Consider the following 25272-nt stretch of genomic DNA (forward strand, 5'->3'; position numbering starts at 1 on the left):
AACCCCCTCAGCTACGGGTCCTGTTGACTTATCCAAGAATGTCCTTCGGTTGGGCTATCAAGCCTTGCAGGCACATAAATCTTCCATCCATACCTTCCCATACAGGTTTAATGAACAAAGCACAATATGTTACTTATTACACCAGGAGGTGCCTTAAGGATCCTGCCTAGAGAAGCTGCCTCAGATTGCTTTGCATCATGCTGTAGTTCCCAATTTCATCTTTCCTTTCTCTTACTGTAGCTTCTTCTCGATGACAATACACTCCTTTTATACGTTGAAAACTGTGGGAGGAGTGTTTGTGGAGTTAATAGGGAATGTTATGGGTTGAATTTTCAGAAGAAATAGTCTGTCTGGGTGCAGACTCCTACATGAGAAATAACTAGTGCTAGTTTTGGTGAGAGTGCTCCTCACAGTCAGAGAGAGAAAAACTGGTGTTCAACGTCGCTAAGAGAGGGCATTTCCAATGAAGCAATCCGTGATCAGCGTAAAAGGGAACTTAAGTGACGACCAGTTCCTCGCTTAGCTTCTCCATCAGCTGTAATTCAGATCCAAAAGAGCTGAACTCCAAGTGCAGTTTGATCATAACAGAATATTGACACCAGGAATCATGGGATAACTGGCGGATAAATTCATATTTGTGTTATTTTCCCAGGTTTTCCTTGTACCTTGTCATGTCGCCTCACTAACATGTCCTCGGTACCCGTGACCTTCAACCTTCGCATTCCTGGGGATGGCTCAGGAGAGCCCAGTGTCAGCAGTTTTGTTCAAGTGGTGGACAACACTCGGTCATCCTGGAGAAGAGGAGCCCAAAGTCACGTCAAGCCGACGGAATTTACCATAACGCCCTGCAGAGGGACCCTCCGCTCCCAGGGACACCTGGATATCCGGGTAGGGGAAGAGTCCGGCCGTACGTGCTTCAGCAGGTGGAGCTGAAGCTTCATGGATGTATGGGAGGGCTTTGGTGATGCTGGCTTGGAGCATAACACGCGTGAGATCCCTGCAGTAGCGTTGGGCTTTTGTTAGCTGGGTTACTGTGGGGCTTTTCTGAAGGAGAAACGTTTTGTTTCCAAAATCATAAGCTGAAGACCGTGCACCCTGTGATCAAGTACAGAAGCCATTCATGTGTTTGAGAGCTGCTTGGAGCAATTTCTTTGATTTAGAGTGGGCAGAGGAAGGATGAGGACAGAAGGTGGCTGTTAAAAAAAAGAGATGTCATTGTATAAAGCAGTTTGCTTTTCTTCCCGGTCTTATTTCTCCTCTCCTGTTGTGCAGAATGAGTTGTGTTCACTGCGGCGATCTCCAACGGGGACTACAAAAGCTCTGGCAGCCATGAGTGGCACATCTTCTGTGTTTTCCTGCTGTTTGTGGACTTTTGCTGGGCCCCATTTTGCCCTCTGCTTCCTGCTGTAAAGCTGAACTCATTCTGTTGAAGTCAACAGATTTCCTCTGGTTTTTTGCTGTTGGAGTTGAGATTAAAAACTCATCCCTTGATTTTAATACGGTGGTGGGTAGAGCATTAGTCTAACTGTGCTTTAATTTGGCTTGCATGTGTCCTGCTAACTGCAAGGTGTATTTAACACAGAAGATGTTGTCAGAAGCCTTTTGTTCCTCCCAGAGGCAGTGTTCTACCCGTGGGCCAGCAGCAGAATTAAGGCAAAATTGTCCCTTTCCTTACCATGGAATGAGAACCGGAGGGCACCACCCTTGGATAATGGCTTTTGGGAGTCATGAAGTGTTTGATGCTCTTCTCTTCCACCAGGTCACCCTGTGTTCCAACACCGTGAGGAGCTACGAGCTGGCACTGGTGGTGGATGTGGATGGTGTGGGCAAGGAGGTGTCGGCGCTGCTCCTCACAGCCAGGTATCAGCGCTTTCCTTGCAGCTCCTCGTCTCTCCTTGTGCATCCATCACCAGCACGTTGCCTCGCACCTGGTTTGTTGGCTCCAGCTCCAAATGAGAAGTGTTGCTCAATGAGCGAGTTCTGCCCAGCTGGGTACGAGAACAGCAGGGCTTTGAAAGCAGCCCGTGTGGAGAAGCACCCGTGCTCAGCGGACAGGCACGGCCCTGAGCCTTTTTTGAGAGGGAACAGTAATTATACTCATTATTGGTCTTGGTTTTGGTGCTTGAGGTGTAACAAATTTCCAAAGGGCCACCTCTCCTCCCTGCAAGTGGTGGGCTTGTGCTGGGCTGCGACCGAAATACAACATTTGTTTGGGACGCAGCGAGCAGCCTGCTGAAAGTTGGTGTCTGGTTCGGTTGGTGAAGACACATGCAAATGGGAAAGGGGCTTATGGCAGGACTGGTGAGGGAAAAATAAAGGCAAGATCTTATGAAGGGGAAAGCAGTCCTTGATGTGGAAGGTGAGTGAGCTCAGGTTTCTTTTGAGCATCAATGTTCTCAGACTTCAGCCAGAAGTTGTTCTTGCTGCAGCCAGACTCAGTCCTGTTGGGCTGCAGTGGGTGTCAGTTTAATGACAAGAGGGGTGCAGTTCCCTGGTGCTGTTCCCTCGCCCAGGCGGAGTCATCCAGTCAGCGCCTGGGCTGCAGTTTTGTAGAACAAGAGCAAGTGGGCACGGACAGCGCACGGACCCGTGGGGGTGAAGGGCCAAGGTAGCTGTAGGAGCTGGGAGAGGATGATCACCCGCTGCATGAGGCAGGTGGTGGCCTGTGCCCTCCATCGCTGGGGCAAATGGCTGAGTTTTCAGGCAGGGCAACAGTGGTGTGGGAGAGGAGGGAGTCTTTTTACTGGAGTCTTGTGTCCTTGAGTCTTGGCGAGTCCTGGCCCTCGGTGGGAAGGCTTCTCCAGAGGTCGTGCCTTGCTGGGACCCTTGGGAGGGTCCTTGCAAGCCTCCTAGGGCAGAGGAGGGGCAGAGCTGGTGGGACAGCTGTGGGACAGGGCACCGTGCTCTGCCTGGGCCCTTGGCAGCCTCTGTGATGCTGAGTCTCAGGGTTTGCCCCTCCTTTACAAGAGGTTGTTGAGTAAAACGAAGTCAAAGGTGATTTATCACTGTAGGGGTATTAAAGGTCTATTTGACAGTGACAAATGTGTTAGGCTCCGTTTCACGCTATCTGGGGAGTGAACATTCTACATTCTCTCAGTGTGCCCAATTCCCTTTCGGCCATCTCTTTGCCTAGATGCGTGGTGCCTCTGCTGCGAGCGCTCATCCCCGTCGTGACGTTTGAACAGTGCCTACTGAAAGTCCCTTGCCAGCAGACGCTGACCCTTGTGAACGACAGCAATCTTCCAGGCTGCTACAGGGTTCTTCCTCAGGTTTGGCATCGCGTCCGCCTCCTGCCCTCAAAGGTTATCGAGGGGTTTATTAAGGAAAAAAAGTGGTTTGGATAAGACCTTGCTAGTTTATATTCAAACCTAAAGGTTTGCTGAGAACAGGAACCTACCTGAGTATAATCTTTAGGAAGCAGTTAAATAGGAGCCTACCTGAATATAAACTTCAGGAAGCAGTTGATATTCTGGTCTTTGGGATGCTTTCATGCAGGAGAACTTAGAGGGTTGTGAAAAGCTGCTGCAAGGAGGCTGCCAGCACAGGAGTGGGTGGTTGTGGATGCAGCAGCTTTTGAACGCCCTGAGGGTGCTAAGCCCATGCAAGTCTTGCATGTTGTGTTGGGCTGTGCCTTTCTGCGTTTCTCCTAGGGATTTTTAAAAATGTGTGTGAGTTGCCAATGTGGTAGATGTTAAGGAGTCTAAAGTTTCCTCAGAAGTCCCTCTGAAGTTGCATTTGCTTCTGTCCCTTGCAGAAACGCAAGGAGGACGCTGCTGTGCGGTACTGCAGCCCTGTGCCGTGTGGGATCATCCAGCCTCACAGCTCGGTGGAGGTCCCGTTCACACTGGAAGCCCAGGTGACAGGGAAGCAGGACACCATCGCTCGTATCGCGGTGTTTGGGAGTGAAGGATCCCCACTGGTGAGTGCGAGGGGAAAAGTGTGCCTTTGTGTGACTCATCTTGGTGGGGCATGAAGTGTAGAGGGCTTCTTCCAGGGAAAACAAGAACTTGATACGGCTGGTGTGGGTGAGAGGAGGAGGGATTCATGGCGTAAGCAACAGCTAATGCCTAGAGAAGAGGAAGGATGGTGTCCTCTTCGGTGGTGATCTAAGTGTCCGACACAGCATGTAATGGTGGATATGTGAGATGCCATAAGAAGCCCAGTGTGAAACCCAGCACAGTCCCTGGGTCTCGTACTCTGCTGTGTCATTAGATGAACAGCGACTGCTGCTTCGTTGGGGCTTTTGTTCAGGAGCACCCAGGGACCTCCCCGAACGCCGCTAAAGCAAGCGCTGTGTAAGAAACCATGCTGAGGGGATGTTTTGTGCAAGGCTGGATTTGAGCTTTCCTGAAGGTAACAGTGTGGGAGAGGTGTGAAGAAGGCAGCGTGGGGAACAGGGTTTCTTTATCCTCTGGGAACGGGAGCTTGTGACTTTCGGATGGGATCACTCCAGTTTCCACACTTGCTCCAGGCCTTCTGTTTCAGTCTTACAACACTGAAAACTCCAAACAGATGTAGTTATCCCCAGCCTAGGAGTACCCTTAGAGCTGTCTAGTCTTTTTAAACGTTTGCTGTTGTTTTTTTTATCTTTCCTACCTGCTTCTTGGAGCAGAAAATCCATCTAGTGAGCATTGGAGAAGGACCGGTTGTCTACATGCATCTGAGTAAGATAAATTTCGGCAGTATCCAAGTTCTACAAGATGCTTCTCGAACTCTCCGCCTCTCCAATCAGACTGTCATCCCTGCGTCCTTCCGGGCAGAGATGGTAAGTAGCTGTGGGGCTGTTTTCCAATGAAAATGACTGGTCTGTAGCAGCCTGTGACTTGATTTTTACATGCAACATTTCCATATTGCTGTCTGAGAGAGAAGGCAAGCTATTCCGTCGCAATGCGGCACGAGGAGCCTGGCTCTGGGGCAGTTTTAGCTGGGGCACCCCTCAGTTAAGTAGAGTTTGTGTAGATTTTCGAGCAGAAAAGAGTCTGGATCATTTTTACAAGTTCTCCCTTTATTTTGTGGAAGGTATTTAGCTTTGAGAGTTGTGGGGTTTGGAGCTCTGAGCTCAAGAGAACCCTGTGCCCCTTTGCTCCTGAAAGAGCACGGATTTCCCTACGGTTTGCCTCTTGCATCTGCATTCACTTTGTGTCAAACTGCTGTTAATGGTAGAAACGAGGGTGTGAGGTCTGTCCTCAAACTGCTCCTGGCGAGGCGAGTTTCACACCTACTGGGGGTCAAACCAGCTGGGTTGTTGCAGAAAAATACACTTTCAAGGTTGTGTACTTTCAGCCTGCGGACTCCGTCGTGTGGCAGAGCCTCTCTGGAGACCGGCTGCAGAAAAAGGCTGTTTAATTCCTGGAGGCTGCCTCGTGTGCCAAGCTGCCTAGCAGAAAGAGCTTGGGTTGCTCCCCTGGCAGGGAGAGCAAGGCTGCTGCAGCCAGGAACGGCTCGTGTGCTGAGGCTGGGTGGGATGTGCTCCCTGCTGTGAGGGGCTTGCAAACAGGGCTCGGGAGAGATTTGTTCTCCGTGCTAGGTGGGTTGGACTTGTGGAGCTGGTAAACCCAGCCCTGGCACGGCAGGCTTGGCTGTGTCTGTGGATAAAGCATCAGGCAGTGTGTGAGAGTCCGGGCTCAGCCTCCTGGGCTAAGGAGGAAGGGGCTGAATTTCCCTCTTGCTGCTTTTCCAGCTGTTTGGGGGATAAATGTAACCTCCAAGTGGGGGATTCCCAGGGCAGCTTTCTTTGACTCCACAATGAAAATGCACTTTCCATCTCTGCAGAGAGCAGGCCACCTCGGATGGGTGGTGCTGGTGTATAAATGCTGAGTTTTGCATGCTTGTACCAGGCACTGACAGGCAGAGCTGTTGAGGTACTGCTGTCCTGGGGTGATGCCTTCCCTCCCTCCCCTGGGCAGCTTGCAGTGTACCCGGGGGGGCTGGCAGGAGTAGATGTGCCTCTCCATTGCCTCAGGGCCCTATTGTATGGGATTGAGCAATAAATCCTGTCCTACTTCACTGCAAGCTCCGCCAATATTGTGCCTAATCGACAAGCAGAACAATAATATGAGTGGTTCGGGGATGGTTTCTCTCCCTGCAGTAAGATGGGCTCTGCTGCTCCATAGTCCCTGCTGCTGACTCCCCAGGGTTGAGTTACCTCCTGGTGAGCATCTCCGCTTCTCAGGACAGCTGCTGCTGTCATGGAGATGTTCAAGCAGGCAGGTCCCGAGAAGCTGCTCGATCAGTTGTTTCAACGAGGGCTCTTCAGACGCCTCAACACGGTGACGCTGAGCCTGCCGGGCGGGAGCAGCACTGTGGAGGTGAAGTGTGCTCCAGCTGCTCCCCTGCCCTCAGCAGCTGCCTGCTTTGGTGCTGTTTTGGTGCCTCAGTTGAAGTTTTGCCCTTTTGCTGCTGCCTTAGGCTGCCTGGCAGATTATTGATGGAAAGAAGAGAGGACTGGATAATTTTAGAACTCAAATTTGAGATGCAGTGGGGTGTCAGGGTGACTTGCACACGTACATCCGAGAGCAGAACTGGCTCCGGCTGCCCCTTAGCCTAGCTGGTGGGTGGCTTGGGCATCCTTCATTCACTTGTGCCCCTGAACCCAAGTCTTGTGCTCTCTAAGATGCCAAAGCCTCTGCTTTGATTTCCTGCTTGGAGATCCCTGCAGGATGGTGAGGTGGGATTTCCCCAGCTCCCGTTTGATGGCTCATCTGGAAACTGTGGCTGTTTGCAGTCAGGCTTAGAGATCACGGTCCCCACTTGAAAGATAGAGCTGTTGACTGAAATTTTCACAGTGGTGTTGGATCAGCAATGTTACAGCACACTGACTGGCAGCTTGACAAACTGAGTGAGATTAAATGAAGGGGCAGCAACAGGGCAAGTAAAGGGCTGGTGTCTTGTCCAAAGGCAAATGCTGGAATGCAGATGGCCACGCTGCCACCTCGGTGATATCCTTAACTGTCATGTGCAAATTGCTGTTCCTGTCAAGTCAAGCTTTCTTCTTGCTTTCTGGGAGAAAAGAGCATTATCTGAGCAAGCAGAGATGGTTTTGGTGGATAACTTCAGTTTGGGATAGCGACATGGGATTACCTGGAGTACCCCTCGTGCACAGGCTTTCCCATCCCCCTGTCCTCTCTGTTGGACGAGTTGCAGGGAGCAGCACTGAGCATCTCTGCCACCAGAAGGAAATAAGTAAGGAACCTCCAAAGCTGTGTGCTGAGATGGGGCTTTTTGGGTTTGAAGAGGAGTTTGAAGGACTTGATACCTGAGGCCTGTGTTGGCTTATCCCTGCTTGCCAGGGTGTCTGCGGGTCTGCGACCCTTGGGACCAGTGTGTCATCCCATGTCATCCTCTGAATCCTGTGTCTGATGTGCTTGTCCTTGTCAGGTTGCTTTCCCAGCTGCCAGGCAGCCCCATTAGAGAATCGTCTGGATCCAGCAAGGGGAGGATTTGGTTTTTTCTTGGGTAGAAAAGTCTGGAGGAGTAGGTCAACATGAAGGAGCTGTTCATGCCCTTTCAAAATTGCTGTATTTCAGTAATCAAAGAAATTGTTATTCTGCTTGTCTAGGGCAACTGAACTTGTCGTACTGTGCTGCACCCACTGGCCAGCTGAACTGAAGAAGGGTGGAAGTCTTGAAGGCAATTAGGCTCCTGCAAGCAAGAGTGACTCCGCTAAGTGCTTTTCCCAGGGGAAAAGCAGGAGGAGTTTGGTTATTAACCGTTGTGCTTGGCCGCAGCCGGCCAAGCTGTGTCCTGGCTGGAGAACCCCGACGTGCAGAGTGGTGGCACTGGTCTCCCCAGCCCAATGGGGAGAGCAGGTGGGATCTGGAGCTATGGACAGGGGACGCAAATGGAGACAAGCCTCGTCACCTCACTCGGCGGTCTCTTAGCTGAACCAAGCGTGACAAATTAGGCTCTGCTGTCAGTGGCAGCAGTGTCAATTTTTGTCTTTTCTGCTGGCTTTAGAGGCCATGTCTCTTGATTTCAGTAGAACATCCCCTTGCTGGTGCTCTGGGGCAGAGGCTAAACCAAAGTGGTGCCTGTGCTTTTGCCAGGGAGATGCTGGTGCTGAGGTGCCAGGAGGAGGCTGGTTGTTGTTGGGAGCATCTAGCCAGCCTCAGGCTCTGATCTCCACCTCCTCCTGGGGCTTAGGGTACTTTTGGGCTGTCTTCTGTCACTGGCAGCCTGTGTGGTAAAGAGTAGCTTTGAAAGGAAGAACACGAGGTCCCCCACCTTGGGCCTGCTGGGACAGCTGGGACAAGGCTCTGTGCACAGCTGAGGTAGGAGAGGGCTTTATTTCCCCTTCGTGTGCAACCTCTGCGAGGAGCGATGGGTCAGCCTGACGAGGTGTGAATGCTGTCTTGCTAGAGCTGGGCCTTGGTACAGCACAGCTGCATTTTTGATATTGAGTTCTGCTTCCTCGTTCACTTGCGCAAGGCCAGAATGACCGGATCCCTTTAATGAACTGGGCTGCAGTATCGTCAGGAGAACGGAGTGCGGTGGCTCCTCAGTCATCCCTCAGGGCAGCCATCCAGCCATCTCTCAGATGCACGCTGGTTATAACCAAATGTTGGCAGCTCTTCTTCACACTGGAAATCTGGCCTGGGAGAAGCTAATGACCTCAGCATTGAACTTCTTGATTGAGTGATTGATCCCAACGCTTGCCTAGAACTCAGGGACTCTGATGTCCAGTAGTGCAAGCCCCTACAGGGGCAAAAATAGCCATCGTCTTTGTCTATCCAGTGCCTACAGCTATTGCATCATTTTCCAGATCATTCAAGGCTAAGCAAGTAGCAGGGATGTTATCAGAAGTTAGAGCGTGGTCTTCAAAGTGGAGGAATTTTTTTAGTGTGACCCTGAGAGATTTCTTGTCTCTGGGACACAGCCTGGATGGGTGTAGGCAGAAGCTGACCTAGAAACCCGAGTGAATCTAGCCCAGCAGAGCCTTTTGGTCCTGGCAGGTCTCCTGTTCAGCGATGCCCTGTGCTGCCCCTTGGACCCACACCAAATGCTACCTGAAAGAATGAGGACACGATGCAAATGGTGCTCCTCCGGAGCGGGCTGTTGGCCTGGCAGGGCCTGCTGGGTCTGCGCTGGGCCACTCTGGGAGGTTCAGAGTCTGGCTCCATCGAGACAGCCTGTCATTATTCCTCAGTAATAGCTTCTTGGGTACAACTTACTGCCCAGCTTGTGGCCAAGCTTTGATAAATGAGCTTTGTCAGAGAGCAGACTTGCCGCTTCACCTCTGGAGCAGAGCTGCCAGGTCTCCTTTTCAAGCGAGCTACCCTGTGCCCGCCTGAATCAGAGGAAGAGTTGTGCATTGATGTCAGTGAGAACCTCCCGCCCAGCGGCTCGGTAGGAACGTGTTGGCTGGGTGGCCCTGGGCCGATGGCAGCGCAGTGGCTGCCTCCGAGGCCTGGCGATCAGCTACGGGCGGGATGCAGCGACAGCAGAAGAGGGTTGGTGGGATCCTGTGTGGTCAGTGAGTGTTCACCCTGTGCCAACTGCCTTCCTCCATCCCATTCTTACCTAAGACTTTCTTTTGCAGCTCTAGAGGACAAATTAAACGGAGCTGAGTTTATTAGTTTGGCCAGCGCCTGAATCCTTTTGATGCCTTTGGCGTGCTCCATCCTGGGATGCAGGCGTGCAGGCCTGACCTGCTCTCCGTGCTGGGCACAGCCAGCCTAAGGAGATGCCGTAGCTCAGGCACCTACACACACTGCGGGGACCCTGAGTGCTCACCAGGTTGTTGCTTCCCTGGCCTCCAGCTCGTCTTACCCTTGTTAGCAGAGGTCGTTCTGAGGGGGTTATTTAAAATGCTTCCTGTGACGTTGGAGTGCTGCTTGGTTTTCTGATGCTTCTCTCCCCTGGGCTGGCTGGTGGCCTGTTAAAGCTCAGTGCTGCCAGCCTGACAGATGGAAACTCGAGCGGACTTCACCTGGATCTAGCCTTGCTTGGCTTGTGTCAGGCCTCCAAGCACAGCGTTGGTTTCTAGTAAAAAAAAAAAAAAAAAGGAAAAACCCCTTCTGTTACAATACTGCAGAGTTGTGGGTGAGTAGTGCCTGTCGTCCCAAACCCAGCACTGAACTGTGGGGTGCAGGTACCACCAACACAGTGATGGACACTTGGAAGGCATACATCTACACCCCAGTGCGTTTCGTGCTGGACAAGGAGCGTTACATGCAGCTTCTCTTCTGCGAGCAAGCTTGCTCCCTGTGACTGTGGTTTTAGATGGTCTGGGGGTCCAGCACCCTTATTGCCCCATTTACAGAGGGAGGTGCAAGAGAAACCAGAGGAGGAGAGGGCTTGGGAAGCTGGGGTCATGTCCACAGAACATGTCTTGCAGTTTTCTTTGTGCTTATGGCTTTACTGCCCTGCTGTAACCACTTAGAGCTGAATTTTCCAAATGCGGCCACTGTTGTCGGGAAGCCAGGAGAGAGAAAGCAGCTTCTCTTGGCACACACTCCAAAAGAGAGGCTGGAGGGGGAATAACTTTCTTGGAGGATGAGCATCCCTTGGCTTGGGCAAAACTGGGTCAGCGAAGTGAGTCTGTTAAAGGAGGGTAAAGTAGAGGTTGTATAAGCTCCTGCATAGCTGCTGTTTCCAGACACCGTAGCTTAGATTTAGGGAAATTAAGCCGTTGTGGTTTTTACCTTCGAATCTTTAGTCTTTCCTTTTCCTGCCCTCCCCCAGGCTTCCTGGGTTCCATCCTAAGTTAGTGTTTGCCCTGTCTTACAGTCTGGCAAATACTCGTGCTGGAGGATTGAGCCCAGTAAAGGAGTGATCCCCCCCGAGGCCGAGGTGTCTGTGGCTGTCATAGGAAACTTGGACGACACTGAGAAGTTCGAGGACGAGGTGAACGTGTACATCGAGAACAGCTGTACCTACGTCATCCCTGTCCGGGCTGTTGGCATCGGCACCACGATCGTCACCGACGAACGATTCGCTCCGGAGCTCAACTTGGGACCTCACTTCAGGTAGGGTATCTCTCAGCTCCCATTCCTCCCGTGGGCTCAGCAAGGAGGAGTTTGGCTGTGGTCCTTCAGGCTGGTTCTTTAGTGCTCAAGGTCCTGGCTCTGTTTCACTGAAGCCCCAGGGATTCCTTTAGAGACATTTTATGGCCACTTGAAAGTTCTTAGATACCCTCAAAAGCCATCCAAATGGAAAGCAGTTGCTCAATTGTCACTGAATTGTTTTCAGTTATAAACCATTTATTTTCTCACTCTACCAAACAAAAATTTGGAGGAAAACAGCAGGTCCCAGAAGCCTCCGGCTGGAAAATGCTACATTACAAGTATAAACCTCTTTCCCTTTGCAATAGCATTGCTTGCTTTTCCGTTCGCTATGCAGTATCGTCTCGCCACAACAGCAAACCTTGGCGGTAGCTTGTTAGCAACCCCTCAGCTAAATTGAATGGTGCTGTTTTGTTTCCCTTCTGCCCAGCAGTCCTGGAGGAGCAGCAGAATTTCTTTGCCCTGCATTATGCTTTCCCAGCTCCCCTGCCAGGCTGCTCTTTATCAGACGTAGTCGCTCTTCCCTCCTTTCTCCTGCCGGCTTTCCTGGCCGTCTGCTCCGCAGCAGCAGCCCGAGGCACGGGCAGGCGAGGCGGCTGCAGGAGCAGCTCTGAAAGGGAGAGGGGGAGAAGCCCGCTGAGGTTGGGTGGGATAAATTGGGAGTGTTAATTGAAAGAGCTTAGCTCGAAGGAGGGGATTCCCTGCTCTTAATGCCTGTGTCTGAAGGTGGGCACGTTCTTATAAATGAGAGAAAAATAAGGCTTTTCAAAGTGCTGTTTGCCTTGTGTTGGAGACCTGTTGGGATGAGAAGAATGATCTTGTCAGTGTCTGTTCCTTTCCCTGGCTGCAAAGAGGGTCCACAGTGCTCTGATACTGAAATTTTGGGGTAGAAAGGGGAGGTTAATCCTACCTTAAGCATTTAGGATAGATTTGGGGCGGGGGGGATAAATGTGCACCCACAAGCCATCCACATAAGCAGGGACGTTGCAGGGAGGGTGGTGCTTGTGCTCTGTGCAGCCTCAAATTGGCTACACAACAGAGGGGACAATGTCAATGGGATCGGTGCCATTGTCTTCTGCCACCCTTCATGTCTTCGCCTGCATACTTGGTTTGGAGCTGTTGCCATCGCTGTTGGCTGTGGAGCTGCCACTGGGTGAGCTGAGATGGGACCCAGGTAACACCTCGGACGAGTTGGGCTTTCCCAGAGCCACCAATTCTGCATCTACCCAAAGCTTCTCCAAGCTTTTAGCTGTTGCTGCCCGCAACATAAACCATTTCATACTGAGCTGGTGCACATCATTTTCACCGGTCTGTTTCAAGGACAAGTTTGTTCTATGCTGTCACTTCTGTGTTTGTATTTAGCTGCTTGTGGCAGACATGCGTTTTGTCAGCCACATATTCCGTACCTTTCGAAAAAAAACAGTCACTGTTCCAGGAACATTTCCTGGCCATGCTCAGATTTATGGAGGGTAAAAGAATTGCTCCAGACTAGCCTGCAGTTAGTGTTTCTCTACCTTAAGGAATCAATTTCCATTGAATATCCATTTTGGCTTACATCGGCTCCAGTTATTCATCCCTTGTTGTCACTCCATTCCCCCTCAGCAGCTAGACCCGGTCCTGCTGCTGTGTTCGTGTTGGGGAAGCTTCTGTTGATCGTGTGTTCTCACAGTGCGTTTGTCTTCCTAAAACACAAAAACAGCTGCACCGTTCAGGCAAAGGGTGCTGTGTTGGGGGCGATGAGAGCTGGGTGCTCCCTAAGGGGTGGGGGGATGAGGGGGCTAACATGGGTGCCAGGGCAGGGGCCTCACCAGCGAGGCCAGTGGTGCCCAGATCACCAGATGAGTCCATACACCCTGCAGCTTCCCAATAGCATCTTCAGAGGAAGCCACCTGAGGCAGCAGCTCCCCAGGGGAAGGTGAGATGGCAGTGAAGCTGTTGCTCCATCTCCTTGCAGCCAGGACAAGGCCAGCTGAGCATCTGATGCAGTGAGAGCTGCAGGAAGCACCTTGGAGAAATGCTCTGATAATTGAGCAGCAAAGGCTGGTGATGCTCTGTCCACAGCAACTGAGGTGGTGATCTTGAGGAAGCTTTTTCTTGCTGTATGCAGAGAGACCAGCTGCTGGATGGTGATAAACTTAGGGGCAGCCAAGGTCTGACGTTTGCTGAAGCTTTGATCTGGGTCAGCCTTTTCGGAGGTGGTTTTATTGCTGAGTGTGCCGTCAGAGAACGCTGTCGGGGCGCTGCAGCGGGGCGACCGCTGGGAGACAGCAGCTCCCGTGACGTTTTCCATCTCTGCTTCTCTCCTAGCCTGGATCCCTGCCGTTACCGCTTCAAGGTAACGAACAAAGGGCGACGCACCCACCTGCTCTACTGGACAACGGAAGGTTTTGCCCCGTTTCGCCAGCGTGATCGCCCCCCTGCCAGCAGTAAGGCCAAGGGCAGCAGCTCCTCCCAGAGGCCCCAGCCTGCCTGCCCTGTGTTTAAGCTTCGACCGCTGAGGGCAGAGCTGAGGCCGGGCAAGAGTGTGGAGATGATGCTGGAAGGCTCCTCCAGCACTCCCCAGGTGAGGTCCCCCACGAGGGCTGTCCCTTCCCCGTCAGATCACCTCCCCTGGGACTTCTTCTGCAGCCCCTTGACATTTGCCTGCGAAAATGAGCAGGTGCTTTCAAGAAACTGTTTTAAGGCCACAAGTTACCGTGGCAGCCCCAGTGGCTTTCCTTGCTGGCCACTGTCAGTTGCTAAGGCTTTTTCGTGTTGCCATAGCTACCATAAACCCAATTTGCTGATACCAAAATATAGGCCGAAGGAAGTGTTGCTGCTTCAGGGGCAAATGGGGGGTTACAAGGTGTCGTGTGCTGAGGCAGGAAGGGAGGGCAGAGAAAATAAGTTCACTGAGATGATGAATACAGGCAGAAAGTAAATGAAAAACTGCCAAGTAATGTGTCTGGGGGAGCAGTGAGTAAAAGCACCTGCGAAGGGAGGGAGTGTCTGGGAGCAGCATCATTTTTCCTCTGTAGACAAACATGGGCAGAGGGCTTGTCTAGCGCTGAGTCCTGGAGGAGAAAAACGAACACAGGGTGTCAGCTCTCGTGATCGGAGTGACGTTCGTCCACGTGGGAAACTGTTCCCAGGGATCATTATAACTGAGAGTTTGACTTTGGTCAATATTTCCGTAAGAGCCTGCCCCAGTGTCCCAAGGGCAGTCGGGTCTTGCAGCACCCTCGGGTGGCAGCTCAGGGGGGAACATTTCAGCAGGGTCCCTGGGTGCCCTTCTTCCCAGGGGAAACCCAGCTCTGCGCAGAAGCTGCCAGCTGACCCTGGTGTGCGTTCCCTGGCTTCAGGACCACTGGGCACAGGTGTTTTAAGCAAATGCAGAATAAATCTGCGTTAAGCTCCTGCTGATTCTGGTGTTTTGAAAGGTGTCTTAAAGGGTTCCCTCAGCAGTAGCTTGAGGCAGACTTGATTACTCCCCTGGGTGCCTGCAGCGGGACTGTCCCTGTGCAGTTCTGAGCCCAGAGGTTTTGCTGAAGAGGGGAAAAAGGTTCCAGAAAGAAACTAGTGATGAGGGCACTGGTGAGGGTGTCTTGCCTGGAAGGCCAAAAGGGGATCTGTGAGCTCAGCTGTGGCTACCTGGCTCCTGCAGTCAAAGCCAAGACCATGGGAGCAGGCTTTCCACCTTCCTGAGGTCTTGAGAACTTAATACTCTTCAGGTTGGCCAGAAGCCCAGCCCCCTGCATTGCACGTGATGATTTTCAAGTCTGTAGGCTCTGAGGAGGAGTTGGGTTGTGGTGTTGTACCAGAGGGAAGAGTGAGAAATGAAGGGAGGAATTTTGAGGCAGTGAAACCATGCGAACTCAGGAAAAAGTCTTGAAGCATGCCACTTAAGCAGAGGGTTTTCACGTGAAGTGCAAGGCATGTCTTTCCTGGGGAGATTTCTTTTAAAACCAGCTCTAGGAGGGCACAGCTCATCCTAGGAATGAGCGATCCCTTTACCTAAAGGCTGGCTGGCTATTTGATTTATTTTTTTTTCCCAAGGATGCTTTCCACTTGGCTTCCAAGGAGCGTTTGCTGCCGTTGGCCCCTCTATCACTTCTTTCTCTTAATATAGTTCCATACTTTTTTTCTAACTAGTTCCTACAGCTTTCTGTAAGCCTTATGCTTGGCAACAGGACAAACCAAACCAATAATCCTTTGGGGCAGGGGTTATTACAGCTGTAGGCAGCACGTGACTCGCGAGTGCCGTTTGTGGCTGTTGGGGTGTAGCATTGCGGGCCTTTGGGGTCAGAATAAACAGGACGCGGCACGGAGAGAAAAGGGGGCGATCGAGGAGACCAGGGACTGTAACTGTGTGGCAGGAGCACGGCCCGTGGTTGGGTGGCCAGCAAATGCAGGGTGTTTTCTGGACCCTCTGGGTGACGTGTGACTCTTGCATGCAGGTGGTGAAGGAGCGGCTGCTGTGTCACGCCGTCGTGGGGAGCGAGGCAGGGAAGGCACAGATAATGCAAGTGGATGTCACGTGTGAGTTTGTTGCTCCCGTTCTGCAACTGTCCTCCAGAGAAATCACTTTCCGGATGGAGAAGGTAAGTCTCTGGGTTGCATCCTGGCATTCAGTAGCGTGGCTGAGGACTGGAAGCCGGTGGGGCGTGTGTGCTGGTGTTCAAAGGAGGGAGTTAAGCAGCTTCTCCAAGTCCGCGGGGCTTTGGCTGTTGGTCTGAGATCATCCTTTTGCTCCTCTGGGGTCAGGGACAGTCTCAGTAGCTCTATTCTGCCCTTCTTGATGTGGAAACAGAATTGAGCTGCTGAGCCAAGGGCACGGGGTGAGATGGTGTGTGGGGACCCAGGAGAACAGCGTGGGCTTTGCACAGCTACCTCGAATGCTGGGGCTTCAGGTGGGAGAGCAGATCGCTGCAGCTGAGCGATGCTCAGCCCCCTCCTGCCCTTTCTGAGGTGCTTTGTAAAGTAAGTGAGGTTGTTTTCAGAGATGGGACTGGTTTTTTTGACTTCACCAAAGTAAAACTGAGATGACAGCTGCTCAGGGATCATGGGGGGGATCAGGGCCACTTCTAGAGAGCCACCAGTTTCTGTACTCAGTATAAAAGGGAGGTTTTTGAGGATCCTCGGAGGCACGGTGATGTCTTAACACCGATCCTGTAGGGAAGCTGAGACAGACTGAGATTCCTGTCAACGCCTCAGTCCGATGAGGAAAAACTGTCATCTCTTGTCCCTCTTTGCCTTCTCTGCTGTTGGTATGGATGCTAGCTCTGCGTTTCCCCAAGCCTTACTTTCTTCAAAGGACCTGCAGATGTCCTCAGCTGCAGTGATGATGACACCAATGCAAAGCAGATGCCCTTTGTTCTTCTGATCCTGACTCCTGCATCATCTTTTCCTCTCCCATGAGGTGTCAAAAAAGAGAAGATATTTCATTATTTAGTTTCTGTGTTTTCAGGTCTGTCCTCTGGTTCCCAGGCTTCCAGAGAAGCACAAATTCCTGTGAGCAGGCAGTTCAGATTTTAGTTAGAAGCTTTTCAGCCCCCCCGATGTCTGCCTGTGGTCTGCTTGATGCCACGCGCTCCGATTTTTCAAGTGCTATGACACTGCAGCTGTTTGATATCAGGACATCCAGAACTGGTTTCCCAAACACAGTTTAGTTTATATAAACCGTGCAGGAAGCCCAGAGCAATGCATAAACAGGAAGAAATAGCTTAGGCTGAGGTAGCTTTGAGGCTACAGACACCTTGTCGCTGTAGCAGGGGCAGCAGGAGACATGTTGCAAGCGGACTGTTGAGGTTTCTAGCTGGCTGTATGTGCCTTGAAGTGTTCAAAGCCAACCTTGGGCTACTGCAGGCTCTCTGCTACGGGCCAAATCCTGCTTGCTTTTCTCCTCTGACTGGCATCACTGCTTTTATGAGGCTACTGGAACCGATAAGGTTGTAAGAAATGACTGTCTGTGAGTGAAGATCATCTTGTGCCTTTCTGCCCAAGAGAGCATACAAAACTGGAGACAAAGGGTCTGGGTTCACTTTCTGGTTTTGATCTTGTTCAGGCAGCTGCCGCCTCTCAGGGTCCTGTTCCCTCATCCGTACCCAAGACTGTTTCCCTGTCCCCTGGGGGATGCTGTGGTTTCTGAACATGAAAAACGTCCGATATACTTAGAGAAGAACTTTCTTGAAGGGTAGAAACTAATAAAAATAGTAAATAGAGATGTATGCACTTTGGGGGTTGAAAAATTTGAAATGCATCGGAAGGGGAAGGAGATCCGTGGGCACTTCAGGTTATTTTTTCCTTGTCTTCTGTTTCTGTAGCAACCCAGTGATGTCCTGACTCTTCAGTACGAGCCTCTCTCTTTAAAAAACGTCTGCTCCCTGCCAGTCAGCATTGTCCTGGCCTTAGGGCAACCCTTCTTAATCTTCGATGTGGACCAGCAGCCCCTCCCTGCAGATGTTCAGGTGAGCAGCCACAGACCTTCCTGCTGGGGGCGGGTTGCAGAGGGAGGAAGGTGGTGGTGCGTTTGTGTGGGGAGGTCCTCTAGCAGACAAATTTATTCCTTAGAGTCAGCAGTAGACTGGCCTGAACTAAATCAGGTTTGAAATGAGCCAGCGAAGGAAACAGAATATACCTGACTTGGGAAGAGACGTCCTGGCTCTGAGACACGAGGAGAAGGGAAGAGACAGCGAGGTCTGGGCAAGGCATGTAGTAAAGGTGTCTGCTGGAAACCATCCCAGCTCTGCAGCAGCCGTCTCAGATAACCTCCAGAGCAGCTTGCTCTCCAAGGGCAGCCCTGCTTTCCGGGAGGCTGAGGACGCTTCTCCAGCTGCTGCCTGGCGCCTGCCCCGTGGTTGGTAGAAGCTGTTGGACATGGACTCTGATAAACACGGGTTGTTGTAGGCATGGCCGCCACTTCTGTGCCGTGCCAGTGAGTAGCCTCTGCAAGGGCGAGGCAGCGACGCTGTGTCACTTGTGCTGTGAGGTGAAGGAGTTCCTCTAGAGGCCGGGCAAAAGGCCCTGGCGTGCCAGAGCGCTGATCTGGTTGTGTATTTAGTGTGTAGCTTCTGTGGGTCCAGAATTCAGGAGAACAATATTTATTTCCCTCTTGTATTGGTGCAGAGCACAGTGACGTGAGCCTGAGAGAGTCTCAGACCAGAGTCTCGTGGTGCTTGCAGTCAGGCGCACTCTGGGAAGAAAATGAGGGATGAACTGAGAAGCCTGAGCTGGGGGTCACCCTTTGAACATTGGCATGTTTTGTGCTATCAGACCCTGAGACTTCATCACCCTGGTGATTAATACTCTTCATCTCCTTGCAGCCCATCAAGCTGGAGAAAGGGGAGGAACTTCATCTCTCTATCAGGTTTAACCCTGCTTATGAAGAAGACTTGAGTAGCCGGGTAGTAGAGAAGGTTCTGAAGATCAAGTTCCTTGAGCATCCTCATGAGGAGCTGGTCACCGTTCAGGGAGAAGTCTGCTTCCCGAATCTCCGTATCCAGACCACGGCCCTGGACTTTGGCTGCATCTTGAATGACACTGAAGATGTGCGTTACGTCGAGATGACCAACTGCAGCCCGCTTCTCGTCCGGTACCACTGGTTGTTCCCGACAGACGGCCACGTGAGCCAGATGAGGTACGTGCACCTTTGCCCTCTCCTTGAAGCTCTTCTCCTTCCCGATCTCATGTTTGTAACTTGCAAAGCCCAAGGCTGTTTGCCTGCGGTGTGACACATCACCTTCAGCTCTCCCTTGAGGAAATAACACCTACGGGCTGTGGTCAGGCTAGGTGCTCAGGGGAGAGGTGATCTCCACGGGTGTGACTCTCAGAAGGAGACAACGTTCTCCAGCCAAGCTGGGACTGTGAAACACTGCCAACACTTCTCACGTAGCCCATAACCCAGAGTCCTGCTCAGTCTCTGGAGCTACAAAGCTGTGCTTAGGCACTTGGACACGCAGATGTAGAACATGACCTCGTGTCCTTCCCTACCAACCCTGTGTGTTGTCACCTCATGCTAAGAGCCTACACAGGCACTGCCACCAGAATGATGTGCTGCTGTCCCAGTCTCGTGCTGCTGCTTTGCTGTAGCCTCTGTGCTGGTTCCCTGGGAAGGAAAGCTGGTGTGGAAAGCTGCTTTCTCAGACCTTTGTGGCCTGAGACAAACACCACCTCGGTGAAGTGAGTTTTTGTCTGTCGAACTGCACACCACGTTCACAAAGCTGCTACTTAGTGTTTGACAGCGAAAGGGCAGGTTCTGCTGCGGCTGTAGGTACAGCTGTAGATGTTGGTGGGAGCACTTGTCTGAACATTCCTGGGAATCCCCAGGGCCATCCAGAGCTGCTCTGTGGTTTCCAAGCCCAAGAGCAATCTGGCAGTCGTGCTGGGGCACATCTATAAACACATTTCTAGCAGTTCCTCCCACTGTGGCCTCTCTCCATAGTACGAAAGTCTAGTCTGGGCAGTTTTAATTACAGTAGCAAATGGTTTTTCCATAATGCCCCAGGAAACCCAGCAAAGTTAACTATTGTGCATTGAGGTGCTGCTATTACAAATAACAGAGATCATCAATAAAGAGTTTTGTTTAGGGAATTGGGATTTGGCTCAGAGGAGACGACCTGTTGGGAGCTGGAGATTAGCTGTGGCTAATAGGAGGGCTTGGGGGAGAAGACCTGGGGTAGCCCATGCACAGCTGGGTCTTACCAAGTAACAAGCAGGCTTTAGTGTGGCCCTTGATGCATGGCACCTTCAAGAACAGCCCCTGAAATGCAGAGGAAGGTCTGCAAAAGCAGGTGGAGGGAGATGGGCAGGGAAGGAGGAGCAGGGCTGTAAGCTCTGTTTGGAGGCTGCTGTCATCTCCTGGTAAATTAGATGAGGGTTTAATTCCAAACTAAAGGGAAAATCTAACAATGCATATAATTGTAATAACAGAGAAACAAGGACATTACAGCGAAGCCTGTGTGGAATTCATTTCCTCTGGGGAAAATTCCACTTGTTTGCCAGCTGCCTGTTTACTTTACTCTTATTTCTTTGTTTGGAACCAATTCAGGTTTTTGGAACCGTGAATGCCGAATCAGTTTTCAGTTTTTAATTACCCAGCTCCACCTAAATTGGCTTTGCTGGACCTGAGCCTGCAGGTGCTCGTTCTTCCAGCGGAGGCTGAGTCACCTGACTCTGCTGCAGAGAGTAGCAGTTGAGGGTCCTGAGCATCTGGCAGGAGAGGAGCCTCTGCTCCAGAGGGTTTGGCAGAGCCCCTTTGCTGGCTCGTTAGCGCTGTGCATGTTACGAGAGCTCCCTCTTCTGCTCTGCCTGTTAATTAAGCAGTAATGTACTCCCGGTCCCTCACCGGGGCCAAGCCTTGTTCTTGTGTGCAGCTGCAGGAAGGACAACTCAGGTGGGACTTCTCAGGTTAGGAAGAGCAGGGCCTCTAATCCAGATATGAAAACCAGCCTTAAATAATTAGCTCCAAAGCTAAAGAGAAATATTGATTTGGGAGCACATCATTGAAGGCACCGACTTCCCAGCTGGGAATGAAGCAGCCAGGTTGCTGTAAAACATCTGCCTTGTTTGACTGTGGGGGGAACACTTGCAAATAGGCACGGTGCCAGGCAGGCACGGTTGGAGTGTGTCCATCCATGTGCTTGAGGAATACAAACAGAGTTACTGTGAGTGCCTGCTGTGATTTACACCAGGGAATGTAACCTGAGTCACCTGGGAATGTTTGAAAATGTGAAACCATTTACTTTTTACTGACAGATGTTGGTCAGACTATGAACAGCTTGTTTTAGGAAGGAACAGAGCTGGGTTTGGACTGCTTTGCTTGAATCATTTGCCACGTTGGTCCCCAAATGGTTTGTGTTTAGAAACTGCTGGGGAGGGAATCACACCATCGGCAAGTGCCACGTGGGCTATAACCTTATTTCAGCAGAGCTGCTGCCCTTTTAGCTCGAGGTGCAGTTAGAGGTGCTGTTCTGCAACCAGGGAATACCTGCAGCCCAGCAGGGAGCTGAATCTTGTCATCATGTATGGGTTAAAAATGACCAGAGCTTCCTTCCCCAAAGCGCTGATCGCTGCTGCTTTGGTGCTCATCAGGGGTCAACGGGCTGTTGAACTGTGAGTCTCTGCCTGCAGCTGCTCGATGTGTCTTTCCACGTTACCTTGTGTGTGCGAGGGTGTCCCGTGCGGGGCTCTGTGGGCACCCCTGGGCGGTGCTGGGCTCTGTCGGTGTTGGGGCGCAGTGGGCTGCGGGCTCCATCCCTGCTCCTGCCGGACGGTGCTTGGAGAGAGCCACGGGGATCACCGCTGGGGGTGCACCGAAGGTGGGGACAGCTGACCCCGCATGACCCAAGGGGTTCCAGACCGTTTGGTGGTAAAACTAGGGGGGAGGTTGGCAGGGGGCTGCTGCTTGGGGACTGGCCGGGCATCGGTCAGTTGGTGCTGAGCAGTTGTTTCCATCTGTATCGCTTGTCTGTCTTGGGCTTTATTTTTCTCTGTTTTTTTTTTCTTCTTTTCCTTACGAGTTATTATTGTTGCTGTCATTATTTCTTTTTAATTATTAAACTGTTTTTATCTTAACCCATGAGTTTTCTCACTTTTGCCCTTCTGATTCCTGCCTCCACCCTACCTGGGTGAGGGGCAGTGAGTGAGCGGTTGTGTGGTGCTTAGTTGCCGGCTGGGGTTAAACCCCAACACCAGGTTACTCGCAAGCCCTGCCTGGTTCACGCTTTAGGCTCTCCATGTTATTCCCACCATCCCGACAGCCCAGCCTTGTTCTTCATCGCTGCTTTATCGTGCCTTCTGTGCCCTAAGAGCAGTACTCGTGCCGTGCAAGCATACCTGTCTGCCAGCCTCTGGGAAGGTAACTCTGCCAAAGACAAAGAGCAGAACAGCCACGGCACAGTCTGCTGCAATTCTGCCCCTCGAGGCACCCGGCAGCCTCTTTCTCTCGCCTCTGGCTCTGCCCAGCTGGGCAGGGCAGTGTGGCTGTTGCAGAAACTGCTACACCCTGTGACTCCTTCTCAGGCTGTAGCTTTGCCCTGCGTACGGGCTGCCGAGGCCATCGACTGCCCGGGGGCCAGACAGCCTGGGGAGCTTTACCCCAAGCCATTCCCTTCCCCTTTGGGCAGCAGCGGTTCTGCTGCTGCTACAGGCAGCCGCCTTCTCCAGGGCAAGGGGCTGGGAGCACAGGCTGCTGCAGAGATGTCAGACCGAGACGCTGGTCCCTGGGCACCTGGTGCAGGGGACGCTGAGGTCCGTTCTGCACTGCCCAGGGCTCTGCACGAGAAGAAGGTGTCTGTCACCAGCAGCCACATGTCACTGTGCCCAGCGACTTGGCAGGTGTCCTGCTGCTTCGAGAAGAAGCGTATTTCTCGCCTCGTAGTCTTGATGCTGAAACGGTTAGGGGTTCAACTTAGAAAAGTCTTTTGACATCAGAGCGAGATGACAGATTTTTACCAGTGGTAGGATTATGAGAGTGTCTTTACAAAAATATAGTACCATTTACCCGGGCTGGTACAAGATACCACAGACCTAAACAATGAATAGATAAGGAGGAGAGTGTTTTTGCAAGTACATGGCACTGTTTATCCAGAGGAGCCATGTGTTTATGAAGTAATCAGCAGGCCTCCTAAAACAAAAGGTGCCATATATCTCAGCAATTAGTGAATCTCAACGGAAACCAAGAACCAGACTACAAAGCTCTGTTAGATAAAACAACTTGCAAGAGAAAAATCATTAAAAAAAAAAAATTTTCCTCAAAAATTTCAAGGGAAGTTGGAACTTTTCAACTTTAGGAAACAGGGCGCAGGCTTAATAGACTTATTAATATTATCTTCTCCACCCAGGAGATGCATAATGACATGATAATGAAACATACGATGCATGATGCAAAGGGGGGGTACACGTTAAGGGGTAAAAATGTAGTATATGTAGTAGGCGGGTCGGGAAGTCTGTGCCTTCCTAGTACCTTAGCCAATGGGGAACAGGAGAGGGTCCTATGTGGCCGGGAAATTAGGATAGAAAGGGGGCTTCGACCCCAGCAACTTTGAGAGAGCCCACGGGATCTGCCCAGTGGACTCTCCCTTTATTCGAATAAAGTTTATTTTACAGGACTCCTCTGTCTCCTTTGTGAACACTGACCGCTGGTGCAAGGATTTTTCCGCACACCGGCGCTGTGTTTCAGCTGTGTTGCTTGCTGAAAACGGCTTGCAGGCCAGGGGATACTCAGAGGGGTCTGAAATAAAGAAACTGAGCGTTGAAGCGATTGTTTTAAGGAGGTGCATCAGGCAGCCAAGGGAAGCGAGCTGCTCACCCGACACATGGGCAGGGCAGCCCGTCCAGCCCACCAAGCATTGCGTGTTGCAGGCAGCAAAGTGCAACTGCGACGCTTGCTGGCAGGAGGGGCAAGGAGAGCAGGGGCACAGAGCTGACAGGAAGCCTCCAGGGCTCTGCGGGCACCAGCTGAGGACACCTCATCTACCAGCCGCCTCTTTCCCTTCCCTGCTTCACGGCTCATCCCTTTGCCCCCCGGTGGGGTGAGTGCCGTGGCGCAGTGTCCCCTGTGCGAGTGCAGCCTCGTGTGCGCGCAGGGCGGCAGAGCAGAGCACAGGCGGCGCAGAGGCGAGGGAAGGCGCAGCCGCCCCCCCAGAGCCCGAGGGTCACCGGCGTCTCGCCCCGCGGCGGGTCAGCCCCTCGCGTCTGGCCGGCCTGGGGGCGCTGGTTCCTGCTCAACACCGCGGCCCCCCTCCCAGAAAGCAGCCCCTCCTCTCCTGCCTTCAGCACGCCGCCGGGGCTGCCTTCCCCCCCCAGCGTGTGCTGAGCCGCTGCTCTCCCTCCCCCAGCCCCGATGCCGCCTGCAGACCGACACAGCGACCCCCGGGGCTCGCTCCGGGGGGAACAAACCCGTGTGAGGGGTTCCCTGCGCGGCTGCTCCTCCCCAGGGAGCGGGGCGGGGGCACGGGCAGGAGCGAGCCTCAGGTCTCCCAGCGGCCGAAGGCGAAGGGCCGGAGCGCTCCGGCCCCGCGGGGCCGTGCGGGGCAGGGCCGGGACCGCCGCTGCCCGGGCTGCGAGCGGGGCCGGGACTCGGCGGCTCCGGCGGGGCTGAGGCAGCGGCCGTTCCCGCCCGGCCGGGCGCTCGGATGGGGTCATTCATCACGGAGAAAGAGTCATTAAGGAGAAAGAGTCATTAAGGCGACGCTGCCGCCCGGACACCAAAGCGCCGACGGCCGCGGCTGCAGCGCGGCCGTTGCGCATGCGCCGTGGCAGCGCTGTGCCGCGGGGCGGTCCCTCGCGCTCGCCGCCCCCTCCCGCTCGGGCCGCGCCGCTGCCGCGTGGCCGAAGCGCGGTCCTGCAGCCCGGCGGTCGCGCGCCGGCTCTGGCCCCTGCGGCGCGCCGTCGGGACCGGCGCATGCGCGGTGCGCAGAGGCAGCGTGGGCGAAGCGGCGGGCGTGGGTCCCGGCGGCGGCGGCGGCGGCGGCAGGTGAGGGCCGAGGCCAGCGGTGAGGCGAGCGAGCCCCTTCGGCGGGCGCGGGGGTGTGTGCTGCCCGCGGGGCGCCCGGCGCTGGCGGCACGGGAAGCGCCGACCCCCCGGTGCGGCGGGCTGCCGGTCCGCGGGAGGCGAGCCGGGCCAGGGGAGCCCCGGGGAGCTGCCGAGAGCGGGGAGGAGGGGAAGGAGGCGGGCGCAGCCCCCGGGCGCCGGAGCCGCCCCTGAGCCTCCCCGGCCCCGCTCGCCCCGAGCAGCTGCCCCCAGCGCCGGCACCTCCCCCGCAGCCTGTCCCGTAGCCCCAGGCCGCCCCCGGCCCCGTCGTGCCGGCAGCAAGAGGGACGTGGACAGTGTCTCCAGAAACCCCTGACGTTCTCTCGTTCCGGGTTCCTGTCCCTGTGTTTTCATTCTTCCCCATCTGTCCCACAGCCCGTTCTTGCCTTCGCTGGTCTCTGCCTGGCTCCCTGTCCCTGGTCTTTAATTGCTCTGTCTCCCCCCTTGAGCTTTCTGATCTTTCTGAGTCTCTCTCTGCCCCCCTTACTGGGCCCTTTCTTAAATCCTCCCTCTCTGCCCTGTGGCCCGTCCCTGTTGCCAGTCTGCACTGGTAAGGAAAAGTCCTCTGCACACAGTGAGATCAGTAGAGACGTCCTTTATTAACGATGCGCCCCGGGGATGTGGGATCCTTCCCCAAGATGTCTGCCTGCACATTGCAGTCAACAGAGATTTATACATTAAATTCATCCATATTCAGTCTATACAATGCATATTCAGCATCGTCCTCTTGATTGGTTCTTCTTCTCTCGCTTCTGATGC

The 25272-nt window shown here is 53.1% G+C and overlaps 1 protein-coding gene across 1 annotated transcript; it reads left to right on the forward strand.

Annotated features, from left to right (window-relative positions):
- Positions 1-250: 250 nt before the first annotated feature.
- On the forward strand, positions 251-23887 carry LOC147412268 (axonemal central pair apparatus protein HYDIN-like). The gene is made up of 14 exons (XM_086481536.1): positions 251-323; positions 653-888; positions 1760-1860; positions 3134-3269; positions 3755-3919; positions 4613-4765; positions 10729-10967; positions 13311-13566; positions 15440-15583; positions 17306-17449; positions 18305-18618; positions 20354-20387; positions 22250-22375; positions 23819-23887. The coding sequence occupies exons 1-14, from the start codon at positions 251-253 to the stop codon at positions 23885-23887; spliced, it is 2190 nt and encodes a 729-aa protein (XP_086337662.1).
- The last annotated feature ends 1385 nt before the right edge of the window (positions 23888-25272 follow it).

The sequence above is a fragment of the Leptosomus discolor genome, unplaced genomic scaffold (genome assembly GCF_034619465.1).
Source record: "Leptosomus discolor isolate bLepDis1 unplaced genomic scaffold, bLepDis1.hap2 HAP2_SCAFFOLD_80, whole genome shotgun sequence".
NCBI lineage: Eukaryota > Metazoa > Chordata > Aves > Leptosomiformes > Leptosomidae > Leptosomus > Leptosomus discolor.

Coding starts and splice junctions, on each gene's coding strand:
- LOC147412268 (XM_086481536.1), top strand. CDS start 251: ATGACAATACACTCCTTTTATACGTTGAAAACTGTGGGAGGAGTGTTT. Junction 1,861..3,133: donor GCGCTGCTCCTCACAGCCAG/GTATCAGCGCTT, acceptor CTCTTTGCCTAG/ATGCGTGGTGCCTCTGCTGC. Junction 13,567..15,439: donor GCTCCTCCAGCACTCCCCAG/GTGAGGTCCCCC, acceptor TCTTGCATGCAG/GTGGTGAAGGAGCGGCTGCT.